The 13,413-nt window shown below is 37.4% G+C and overlaps 1 protein-coding gene across 9 annotated transcripts in view; it reads left to right on the forward strand.

Annotated features, from left to right (window-relative positions):
* SOX6 (SRY-box transcription factor 6) overlaps positions 1 to 13,413 on the forward strand; it is a 372,105-nt gene that overhangs the window by 162,627 nt on the left and 196,065 nt on the right. For all 9 annotated transcript variants that reach the window (XM_073882851.1, XM_025848518.2, XM_073882852.1 and 6 more), the window contains exon 5: positions 12,722 to 12,894. In XM_073882851.1, coding sequence (XP_073738952.1) covers positions 12,722 to 12,894 — 173 coding nt within the window. The remainder of the gene's footprint in view (positions 1 to 12,721; positions 12,895 to 13,413) is intronic.

Below are 13,413 nucleotides of genomic sequence, written 5' to 3' on the forward strand. Positions count from 1 at the left end.
TTTGACAAGTAGAACAGAAATCTCAAATGAGGTTGCTTGTAGTTTGTTAAAGCTTATTAGTACACTTCTTATTTTCTTAAACAAACTATAGATGGTGAATCAGCTAAACAAAATCTTTTTGGCTAGTGTAGGTATAAAAATATTGTGTGGGAAGGCTGGGTAGGAGGCATAGACTTTAAAATGTTGCATGACACTGATTTGGATCAGTCTATAGTGATATAGTCAGGGCCATTCTTCCCATTGAATTTTGAAATTCAACCAAAGAATGGATTTTGTCCATTAAAGAGTATACTTTTTAAAAACATTCCTCTACAAAAGCTTTGGTGGCATAAGGACAGCTGAATGAGTTGGCTAATCAACTGTATGTAACTCTTTTGGCAGTTCTTTCTTTTGGCAATTAAGAATTAGAACCTGTTCTCTGATTACCGTGTCTTGGCATGTAATTCAATTTTATTGGAAGAAGGTGGTGTTAGAAAGGGTTAATACAATAATGTAAGTCCCTCTGAACTGTTTCCTATATAATTGCTTATATAATTATATATCATATAATTGCTTATATAATTTATGTGGTCTTTCAGTTGATTCTACTTTCTAAGTTATAGTTGGTGTTCAGAGAAGTGTTGAAATTTTTTTCCATACAATTTGAAATTTAATTTCTAAGTGTAACATCTTCTGAGTAGAGAATTTTCTTTTCTTGTGAAGATTTATTTATTTTATTTTACTATTTTTAAAATATATTTTTAAAAGGTTTATTTATATGAAAGAGAGGGGGAAGGGGTAGAGGGAGAGGGAGAGGGAGAATCTTAGGCAGACTCCCCGCTGAGTGCAGCCCAAAGCAGGGCTTCCTCTAATAAATCTGAGGTCATGACCTGAGCTAGACGCTTAACCGACTGAGCCACCCAGGGGCCCCCTGAGTAGAGAATTTTCAAATCTATCTATGTAGATTCAGTCCTCTTAGTCATTAGATTTTATTTATTATTTACAAGATTTTAAATAACATTACATTGTCATTGTCCTAAATATAGTTTGCCTTTTAATGCCATTATATCTACCAACAAAGTATTTAACTTTTAAAAAAATGCAGAAGGACTTCATGAAGACTGTATGAAGTCATTGTCTTAAACTACTCGTCTTTTCTTTCTTTTTTTTTTCCCAGAAACTTTTGTGGTTTACTGGAAAGAGCTTGGGCTTGGGGATCAGATCTGGCTTAGAATCATGGCTCTGTTGGTTACGAGTTATGTTATCTTAGATGTATTTTAACCTTATTTGCCTCATTTTCCCAAGTTTGTTGAAACAGATAAAAATGCTAAGTACTAACCCTAGTGCATAGGAAGTATTTGGACCATCAAATGTGCTAAAAAAAAATGTTTATAGAATCTGAATCTACATTTCTTTAGTTTTTCAAATTTTATTATTTATCTCTTTTAATTGGATTTGATTTTCTACTGCTTACATAGCAATGAAGATGGTCCTTAAGTTCAGGCAGTTAACAGTGGTAACTAACTGGAAGCAACTCAGATAAGGCTGAAATATTGCTGAAGTCTAGAGCAATTCCATCTGGTTTGTTAATTGCTGTGGCTGCCTATCTCTAACTATTCTGGGAACTAACAATTTAGATAGAGTTGGTTATGAGTTCACTTCAACTTTACTGAGCACAAAATAAGTGGTAGGCTCCATAGTTAAGATCTGTGTTTTGTCATAGAGATGAATATGACACACAGCCTGCCCTTCAGCAGCAGTCAGGTAAGAAGTGCCCATTGTGGCGATCATTTGCTCTTCCTCCCCACCCCTTTCCCAAATAGAATTAGGAGTAGCACTAACATTCTTAACTAATTCAGAGGTTTTAGACCTGGTTGCATTAAACAAAGTCCAACAGGGAGGATGTGCTCGAGATCTGTGTGTTTGCAGAGCCCATTACCTCTGCAATTCCTCTGCGACTGCTGATGTTATAATGTCTTTTACAAGCAAAGTTCTTTTAAAGTATCGCCCTTAAATGCAATGATTACAATCATCTTGATGCCTTTTCAGACGTTTGTCTCTTCAAAAGGTGGCATCCAGCACTGCTGAGGTTATTTATTAGCACTATCCCATTGACTGTGGTATTCTATTCCTCACAAGGTTAAAATATTAATATATTTTTACCTTCTTGCCTCTGGATCAAATGGCCAGGTTTTGTCTTCAAGTTAAAAAATTAGAAATCCTTATTTTTTTAAAGATTTTATTTATTTATTTATTTGAGAGAGAGAGAGAGAGAGAGAGAGAGAGAAACAGCATGAGAGGGGAGAGGGTCAGAGGGAGAAGCAAGCTCCCCGCTGAGCCGGGAGCCTGACGTGGGACTTGATCCCAGGACTCCGGGATCATGACCTGAGCCTAAGGCAGTCGCTTAACCAACTGAACCACCCAAGTGCCCCAGAAATCCTTATTTTTTATTCATATGACAATTGTAAAACCATAAATGTTTTAAAGTTACATTAGAAAGTGATTTTTGTAAACTTCTTTTAAAATTCCATTTGTAACCTGCAATTATTGTTTGAAGTGATCCTCTTTTAAAACCTTGAATCATGCTTTTCTATGCATTTGTAAGAGAATGTCCCAGTATGAGAATAGAACGTCCTATTTGTGACTAAACTGACTTTTGTTTATAGGCTGAACAAACATACATTGAATTTTAATTTAATTTTTAAAAGAAAAGGGCTTAAAAAATGTTTAGAAATACTTTGTTCATGTTTACGTTAGCATGTTAAAGATCATCCTGTGGTGGGATACCCTTGATCATTTCTGGACCGAGATTTTAAATTGTCTTTCTTCCTTTCTTTGGTATTCCTTAATTTTTGTGCCCTGAATATTATGGATTTTACATGGGAAACATTAGATAACCTTCAAAAAAGTTTTCTGAACGTAATGTATTTTTACAAGATGATGATAGCACCTATTGTACCAGAAATCAATGTTAAAGTCAAAATTGAGAATGAACAGAATTTGCTACTCATCCTGCTGTATTCAGCTATGAAAGAACAATCAAAGAAACCATGATTTCAGAATCAGTATGAAATTTCCGTTTCCATTTTCCCTCTACAAACACACCATCTGAGTTTGTAATGGGTGGAATCTGTATTACTGGCCAGTTATCTGATCAGATACTCAGTACCGTAATCTGGGAATCTGTGAACTATCTGTAATTATGTAAAAATACAAATAAGCAATCTCCTTTTGTTGTTGTTTCAGTTTGTTTTAATGTAAAGTTTTTAGTAAACCTTCCCATTACAGTCTTAGCACTAGCAACAGCCAGGTCCACTGGGATGTTCTGATACCTACAGGCAATACGGGGGAAAAAAGGTGGTCAGGACTGGGCTCTCTAGATTGTTGATCGAGTAACTAGGGGCAGACCTGAGCTGGGGGATTTAAGGAGGAGCCAGAAAGTCCACTAAAAGCCAGAGAACCAGCCAAATCAATCTGTTGAGGAAAACTAAAGTACCAATATTTGAGAGTTCAGTTTCACATACTAGGTCTGGTGGAGTTTAAACAGGAATCCAGATGGGGAGATCTCAACACCAGGAATTTAGAATTTGGAGGAAATATGATTAGATGGAGAAAAGAGAGAGTAGGAGAGTGAGGGATTGGATTAGTAATGGAAAGCAACTACAGACAATGGTAGATATTTGTATCTTAGGCTGAAAGATCAAAAGAGCTTTGTGCTAGTGGGTTGAGCTATCTTAAAGAACAAAAGGTATCCTAGATCCTTCCCTAGGTAAATTCTTTCATTTTAGTAAGGACCTCAGGAAACACTGTATTAAAAAAAACCCAAAAAACAAAAAGAACAACAACAACAACAACAACAACAAAAACTTAAAAAGAATTTTAGCTACTTTGGGTGAAGTTGTTTTGAGAAGGTGGATTATGTAGGAGTACTATTCTCCATTTATCATACGGTTAAGAGGACAGAGTCTAGGGCCCAACTGCCTGATTTTGCATCTTAGACATATGATTTAATAGCTTAGGACTTGGGCAAATTGCTTGACCTTATTATGCTTCAGTTCCCTCATCTTTAACATGGAGATAACAATATGATGTAATGCATAGGATTGTTGTGAGGAATCAGTGAGTTGATATATATATATATAAAGCTCTTCCTAACACAAAGCAATTCTATGTAAGTTTAAGCAATTATTGTACAATGAGGCATATTGGGCTAAGCCAAGGATTCCCTTGATCTACACTAGGCAAGTTGTAAATATACCCTGGAAATGGGCGAGGATATGGTGGACTTGTACGGGCAGCTGTGCTAAGCCTTGGTTGTATCAGAGAGATTCCTCAGTCCTTGCTAGGAACACTTCTAGACTTCTCCAGGTGACTTCCTCTTGGCTAGCACCTCCCCGTCTCACTCTGCAGTCACACTGCAACTCAAGGCAGCAGCACACTTGATGTGTGCAGATATTTGAGTGTATTTCTCAGCCTTTCATTGGTGTTGTAAATTTTGTATCTGGAAAGTTTGGGAATGCCATGGTCTGCATAATCTTTGTATTTGGGCTTGGAACCAGGAGGCCATAGGCTTGTTGAGGAGAGAGGGTTTGGGTAATAAAACATAGCAGAGGATCTTAACTGCCAGGCTGGGTGCTAATTTCTTGAGTGACTCCAGGCCTATCACTTAAGTCAAGATTTAAATCTATAAGTTATCAAGGTTCAATTTACTCACCTCTTTGGTTGTCTAATTGCCTAGCCTAGCTTTTAAACTTATTTTTGTAAACAAAGCCTTACTGAGAAGTTGTATATTTCTAAGCCTTATGTGGCATTAAAATTCTAGGTCCCTTAGAGCATTACTCCTAACTTTTAGGAATTTCCTGCTATGTATTCCAACTCTGAGGTGAGGGAAGATACCTCTTCCTTCACCTCCAGACTTCCTTGGATTAGGAATCAGAAGACCTGAATTAATGTCCAATCTAATGCCCTCACTTGTCAGGTTTCTTTACTTTTTGAAAGCTTGGTTCTTCATCCGTGAAATGGAAGTAACAATGAAACATTTAGGATGAGGATTAAATAAGATAACACATAAATTCTTATTTAAGACAATATTTTGTTAAATAAGATCTGTTTTTCTTAATCTTTCCTTTCCTGTCTCCTAATTCTGGTGGAGCTTCTCGAGAAAGAACCAATCCTATACAGCAATTATTGAAACAAATTCTTTTGAGTGTTTTTTTTTCTTTCCCTAAAGGACCAAAGAATTCCATGTTTCTGAAAGGCCAGAAATAACTGTTTTTCTGTGTGAATTGTGGAGATGTAGCCACTGACCAATTGTCATCCATAGAGAACAGTAATGTAAAGGCAACCTGTCTTATACCAAAGGAGGGATGTTTCAGGATACCTTCATTTCTGGATCCCAAAAGGATGGCTAATAAAGCACAACGGGCTGACGGCCCAGCTGTGAGGTTAGGAGCCTAGATGGCAGAATTCCATGGATTGTTCTTGCTCTTTTGGGATCTGCAACATGAATAGACCTCAGTTGATCCAGGAATAGACTTCCTTTTGCAGCTAGAGAAAGAGGAAGCTGAAGGAGAGGTGAGTGTGCCTGGAATAGACAGGGGAGTTTGATCTTAATTTAGGGAGTTCCTGGGTATTCTTGTGTTGTTTGTACACAATAGATTTTAATGACTTTTTAAATGAGAGTTGTTTACATTTTAGGAAGGAAATTCTCATACATTTGGTGAAAAAAAAAAACAAAAACAAACAAAAAAAACCAACAACCCAGAAACAACTAAAAACAGCCTGTACCTCAGTCTATGAGCTACATTTCCTGTGTAGTGGTCCCCAAGTGATTCCTAAGAGCACAATTGCTGCCTTTATCTAACTTTTTATTTACTAAGGAATGGACAGTAGCATATGGGAGCAATGACAATAGCTGACTGATGAGAAAACAAAGAAATTCCAGTATTTTGCTGTTTTGAAAAAAGTCATTCAGAATTTAGTCATATTGGTTCAGCTGTTGTAACCAAAGACTGATAAGATAATAGAGGTCTTTGTGGTGGTTTTGTAGTGAAATCCTTTATCTTTATGATGCACTGGGGCCCTTTAGAGTAGAAAGCTTTTAAAACTGCTGTTGGATTCAGAACTCAAATTAGCTGCTGGTACACTGGGACAGGGCTTCCTTTCTCAGGCAGTCGCCACAAAGTAACTTTTATCAGGGGACCTTCTGATAGATTGTTAGTTTCTCCAGCTCACCCTATTTATTTTTTGTTGACTTTTTGCTGCCCTATTTTGTGACATTTAAAAGAAGGCTCTATCAAAAAAGGCCAGTGCTAACTGGTGGACTGTGCTTGTGAAGTGCAGACATCACAGCCCATCTGATGTGTGAGGAGGCGGCGGGAGCACAGCACTTGAACCAGGTTACCTGTGGGCAGACAAGATCAAATGCAGCTTTCCTTTATGACTAGCATTGTATTTGGGCTTTCTTCTCAAACAATGTCCATTAAAAAAAAAAAATTAGAACTAACCAGGGAATTCACTCTTAAGAGCTTTGCTTTTCAACTTAATTTAAAATCTTTCTGGATTGTTGGCTGAGTTCTTTGGTTGATGCTGCTTTGAAATTACTGTTAAGTGCTTTAATCTTTCTAGGATTGATGTGGAAAAGTCTATCTCCATCAGAACTCCACTCCAGCGTCACTGCCAGCCCTCCCCATCGTTCCAAACACAGACACTGTCAGTTAACCAGGCTTCTTGTCATTTCATTGTTAAGTCCCATTAAGCTTATTACAGGAATGTTCGATCCAGTGACAGAGCATGGTCAGGTGGAAGTCTTATTTTAAATTCCCTAAGACACATTTCTAGATACCGCAGTTTGTTGGTATGAGTTTAATTTGGCTTGATAAACATTGTGTTTTACCACCATTGCCCTTCATTTCATAAGAATGAAGAGATAAAAACTGTGCAGAGAAATTAAAAAAATTTAATTTGGCCATCTCTGCAAGTGAGCCTTTCCCTTCCCTCTCTTAGTCTCTCTGTCTTTCCACTGCTGTGCTTGTTTCTGGTTTTTTTCATTAGAAAAACTTAGATGACCCCAATAGCCGTGATCTACTTTCAGGGGACAGCTATAAAGACCTGTGTGAAATGTTTACATTGCAAAAGTCCCAGGCATGAGAATATTGTAAAAGAGGTGGGGCCCATCTCTACTTAGTGAAGTGTACTGCAAGGTGCCTGCCTTGTCCAGATGTGGAGTTTTCAGTGACTTCCCGAAGCCCCACCTCATTTCTAGCACCATGGATTTTAGTAACCGTGGGGGAAATTAACTAGCAGATTATGGCGCTAACTTCTGTGAGCTGATGTAAAAAAAAAACTTTAAATTTTAAACTTGATTTTTATTTTTAATCTTTCATTCTATATCAAGATGGGATTTATCCTAGTTATCTTTTTATTTTACCTAAATTCTCCTCAATTTTGAGATTTCTTTGTTGGTTTTGGGCCTACGGACAGGTAGTTACAGTTTGTAAAGTTAAAAAAAAAAGAGCTTATTTTAGTTCATTTTTTTCCCTAGTTCTTCAGATTCTGACCAAAAAGGGCTAGAGGGCTGATTTTGAAACTGTTATAGTGAAAGATGGTATTTGAAAACTTTTGATGAGGGAAATTGCTGCCGTATTTACATTTTGAAAAGTGTTTCCTTATTTACGCACTATTGACTTCCTATTGAGACTCAAAATTTTGAGTACAACTGGTAAAGAATTCAATGGATCAAACTCAGTAAATCTGAAGTCACTGGAATAAAGGCCCCTAAGAAAAAAATGTGTCAATTTTAAAGGTCTTTCCTAACTGAAGACCATTTTGTGATAGAGCCAAAGGTTAATAAAATCAGTAGTGAATGTGGCAATTTTACAGATAAGCTATTCACAACAAGTGTAGTTACTTGAATAAAAAGCTAATTCAGTTCTAAAATGCCACATGCAGTAGCAGTGAATAGCTGCTTTTAGGTGCTTTCTGGAGGAGGATAAAATACAGAATCACGGCACTCTTCTCTTGCAGCGTCCCTGGCTGCCTGTAAATTGCTGTGAATGGGGCTGTGGGCTGACAGGCTCTATTAAGACAAACTGCCTTTCTCATCGGAGAGATAAAATAAATCAGGTGTTTAGTCAAATTAAAATACTTCAGCTGGAGCAGGCCCTGGGGAGCACTGATCCACCTGACTAATCTGAGAGAAACTCAAGACAGATGTGGTTTGGGGATAAAGACGACCCCGTGAAAAAAAAAAACCACAAAAACCTGCTGCACTGTCTTTGGAGTTGGAGAATAGACAGAGTTTATAGCGGAGAGTGTCAGGCACACACTGTGTGCAATATTGGATAAAAACAGGCACATTGACTTGTAGAGAAGCTGTGTACAGAAGCCTTTTTGCTGGTTCCCTCTTTGCAGTTTATGAAACTACCTCTGTTTTGTGTGGGAGAGACTATTTTCTGGCAATGTTTTCTAGAGATTTTAAGATAGCCGGAAGGATGTGAAACAGACGACAGTTAGGCAGCTACTGATGACCTCTGCTGGCCTGGGCAGATCCTCTGGGTCTGAGCTCCTCTTTTTTTCAAGTTGATTTTATCAAAACCCAAAACATCATTTAAGACAAGACTTTTTACATTGAGCTAAGTTACCTCATAAGAGCATTCTGTCTGGTCTTTTGCCTTTAACATAGCCAGATGGTATTTAGGTTGCCCCACTGTGCCCCATAATTTGTCTTACGTTTTCAACAACTCTGGCAGTTGTACAGGTCTTCCTCGACTTGTGATGGAGTGACGTCCGGATGAACCCATCTTCAGTTGAAAATATCGTTAAGTCCAAAATGCCTTTAATACACCCCAATCCACCTAATGGGGCGTAGCCTAGCCTATCTTCGGTATGCTCAGAACACTTACAGTAGCCTACACTTGGGCAAGATCATCTAACATCAAGCCTATTTTTATAACAATAATAATAAATTATAATTTTTTGAATATCATCCCCAAACTGAAAAACAGAATGGTCATACGGGTGCAGTACGGCGAAGTGCCCTGGCTGTTTGCCCTCGCGATCGTGTGGCTGAGTGGGAGCTGCAGGTCTCTGCCTCTGTCCAGCGTCTGGAGAGACTCTGTCGTTCCCTGGTGTACTGGATACATATCACTCTTGCACCATCATAAAGTCAAAAAATTATAAGTTGAACCATTGTAAGTTAAGGACTGTCTATAGGGGTTGTGTTCTTTGTTTGTTTGCCGTAGCAAAGTTCCATATTCAATTAAACTAGTATTTTTTGAGATGAGAAAACTTGTGTTCACAGGTTGGTTGATCAATGTGATTGAGATTCAATGTTATTTTTATTATAGCAGCATAAACATTTGCTGTTAATTTAAAACTGAAGAATCCAGTCCCACATGTTTTAAATACCTTGCTTTAAACCACTCTATGTGAATAAATACAATGGTTATAGAACAGAAAAATGATCATGTGTGCACACACACATGCCCACACATATGGGGACAAAGTGGCCTACACATTTAGAGAGTGTAAGCTATTGTATGGTGTAAATTGATCTCTCCTTAATTTGACCCACAAGGGACTAATTGATATATCTACCTATCTATATGTATAGATATATAAATTCTCCATTGAGGGGGAAATTTTAGACTTGTTTTGCTACTATATTTCATCCCAACTGCATTCATTATGCCACTCATATCTATTCAAAATATATATATATATCTGCTCCTCAAATTAAGGAAAAGATAGTGACAGTCTTATATGAATGCCTAAAATTTCCATTTAAAAATATTGCTCTCTGGCTTACTTTTTAAAAAATTTATTTAGATGTCACTGAATTTTTATAATTATACAGCTTGAATATCATTAGTGATTTGTAAAAAGCTTCAGTTAAATGGTGATATTCTGTAAATACAGATATACATGTCCATTCGCATTGGAAGCACCAATGCATTTATAGACCTATTGGCTTCACCTTGAGCAGAAGAAGCTGAGAAGACATTTATATGTTATCCTCAGCTTCTCTGTTTCCTGCGTAGAGGAGAAAGGAGACTATATTGAAGATTGTTAAAACAACATTGTTTAATCTAGGACAAGAGAAAAGCTTCCAGTCTACTGGGGAATCTAAGTACCAGATCCTACCCTTGTATTGGTCCTTACTCAAAGTTTCTTATGAATGCTCTTCTTTATTAACAAAGAATTGTGGTACAGTGACTTTCCCAGAATCTACTAAGCCTTCTCTTAAATCACTGCATATAGATAGGTATAGAAAGAAAATTACAGGTAGATCAGAATATTTCCAAAACTATATATAATAAAATGTGCATGTATCCCAATGATCTATTCTTATAATTTTCCAAACTATTTCCCACACCATAGCTAGAATGACCACATCATTCATCCCTTATCTAAAATACTGTAGTGATTTTGAAATATTCTTAGAATAAATATGAAGTTTATCAAGCATGGTCTATTAGGAGCTGTATGGTGTGAACCTTTCCTATTTCATCTGGTACTCTACTCCTTGCTTTAATTTTACTTGCTCAAATTTTACTATTTTCTTTCAACTTCTGTAACACACTAGAACTCCCCCTCCCCCACCATCTCAGGGCTTTTGCCTATTTTGTTTCTGCAGAAAAGCTCCTTGACCACCCTGCAACTCTTTGACTAGTTAACTCTATTCGTCTTCCTGTTAATTTGTTACTTTGTCTTAATTTGTCTATCTTTCTTACACTTGGTCCTCCCAGACTTGGTTAAACTTTCCCCCAAATACCTATCATTTTGTAATTCTTTTTTAGCTGTAGTTTACATTTAAAAGTGTGATTTCTTGATTAAGGTGTCTCCCTACTTTGGACTACAAAGTGCATGAGAGTAGGGAATTCTGTCTGCTTTTTCTTGCCATGGTATTAGTATCCTTAGTTCTATACAGTACCTGACACATAGCTGTCATTCAGGAAGTATTTTTTTTTCAATGAGAAATGAATAAAATGAGTAAATGAATACATTTCATATTTATTTTGTATTTTCTCATTCTTATATATATTAACACATGCATTAATTGAGCTTGTTGCAATTTTGAAGAAATTTTATGATTCCTTCTAGGAACCTGCTTTTGTATTTTAGTATTTCTAGATCAAGAAGTTCTTTTTTTACCAAGCTGAAGTTCCTATTGCTGAAATAAAAACTCATTAAAAAAAATCAATTCCAGTAGCTGGAAAGAACAGCTTGATACAGTATTTGTGCTTTTATCAGTAGAACACATTTTCTAACAACATCTCATTATCTTATTTTTCTTTTAATTTTGATTTTAGGCCATCTTTCAACTCAGTGAATCTTTAAGGATATGGGATATTGACAGTTTTTTGTTTCTTTATTTTTTAAGGACTTGAATTGGCATTGCAAACCCCAAGGTAGTCCTAAGTGCCATAACTTCTCTGCTGACATCAGTTTTACCTTCTGGGAATCAGATATTAGCAAGTACTTGCCTGCATCCTCTGAAGGCTCCCTTTGTCCATGGGGCCCCTCGGAAAATAGGACCACTGCTAATTGAAATATTTTGAGTTTCTCAGATTGTCCTGGTGCTTTCTTAGCAGGAATGAAGGGGGTTTCCTAAGGAGATTGGAAGTCTCCTCTTACACACACACACACACACACACACACACACACACATCGGCAATCTTTGTCCCCTTTGACAGCTGGTGGCATCTTTCTGAAAAGCTTTCAAATCATAGATCATTTCTTCATAATGAAACCTGTGTGGCTCAAATACAGTGGGTTGAAATTCTTATCTTATGCTGTGGTAAATACTCTAATTTAGATTCACAGAAGGATTCTATACCCTTTACTTAGGAGAGCTGTGCAATTTGCTCATAAAAAGACTGTTCAGCACCATTAGTGCATACCATAAGTGTTCAGCAACATCATATTCATTAAACAACACATCCTTATGCATAACCTTTTCAACCTTGAACGTGTTTTTTTCCCTTTGAAGAATGACAAATGACAAAGGGGTGAAGGAGCCCTCCAAGCAACATTGTTGCCTTTAAGGATGAACTTGAGAACTTTAGCTTGATCCCCTCAAAGGGAGAAAAAAAAATCAGATTCAATCCTTTCTTACCTGAGGCAAGGCAGATTTTTTTTTCCCCCTCTTTCTGTAGAACTCATTCCATGGCGAAGAGAACAACTCTTGAATTCAGAGACAGGTCTTTACACAATAGAAAAGTTTTAGGAGAGCAATGATTGGAAAATTCCTTAAATAACACTTATTAAGCACCTACTATGTCTTAGGTCCTGCATTAGTCACTGAGGGTAGAGATAACCAGTATTATAGAAAATTAACACAACCTATACTTTCTAATCTTTGGTATTAAATATCATAGGTTTCCTAGCTTGAGCAGATAGATTTGGTAGGGGTAAGGGGGCGGGGAGAGGAGGAATATGGTAAAAGGGTGAAGATGGGGGTAGTTCTGCTTTTTGTTTTGTTTTGTTTTAAATTAGAGCAAGAGGGAAGAATGAGAATTTTATTAGTGATAATACTTTTTCTTGGCAGGGGCAATGACTAACTCTGGTGCTCCTTCCATTGATATTCTGTTGTGTTCCTAATGCTCACAGTAACCTCCAGTTATTGTCCCAGATCTTTAAGTGTCTTAAGGTAGTCCCTTTCTAAATCTGCCCTCTCCCTTTCCCCAATTCATTCTGACTTTTCTCAAACTTGTGAGATATCTTCTCACTTCCATTTTAGGTACACCTGAGAGCCTGGCAGAAAAAGAACGGCAGCTCTCTACAATGATTACCCAGCTGATCAGTTTACGGGAGCAGCTCCTGGCAGCGCACGATGAACAGAAAAAACTGGCAGCCTCACAAATTGAGAAACAACGGCAGCAAATGGACCTTGCTCGCCAACAGCAAGAACAGGTGAGCCCTGCAAAAGGAGCTGATGAGCTGGAGATGTGGAATGTGCCAAGCTCAGCGAGTAATCACATTGATTGGTTTATTTGTCATAAGCATTCCTAAAAAAAAAAAAGAAGGAAAGAAAGGAAGAATCCTTCTAAAATCCAGGGTTTTCGGAATACTGAGGTGATATGTGGAGGACAAAAAAAGGCATCATAGCAACTGGGCAAAACTGAAGTGATAACATTGTTCCAGAACATTTGGATTTGATTAATTACTTAGGGATTTATTCACATAGACATCACGCGTATTCCTAGTATAGCTTAACCATGAGTAAGTTGCTTCTCTTCAGGCCTTACTCTTCTCATCCAGAAAAGGAGAGTTCTGGTCTAGAAAAACTTTGAGGATCTTTAAGCTTACTGGTCCAATGATTTTCTCCAACTTTAAAGCTGGGGTGATTATAGGTCTCAGTTTTCCCAGAGTAGCCCTGGCTAGTGCCTGTTTTCCAGAGTAATTATTAGTAACCCCCTATTCCACTTGCAA

Source organism: Callorhinus ursinus, unplaced genomic scaffold (genome assembly GCF_003265705.2).
Source record: "Callorhinus ursinus isolate GAN/ISIS: 27379988/994484 unplaced genomic scaffold, GSC_fseal_2.0 scaffold49, whole genome shotgun sequence".
Lineage (NCBI taxonomy): Eukaryota > Metazoa > Chordata > Mammalia > Carnivora > Otariidae > Callorhinus > Callorhinus ursinus.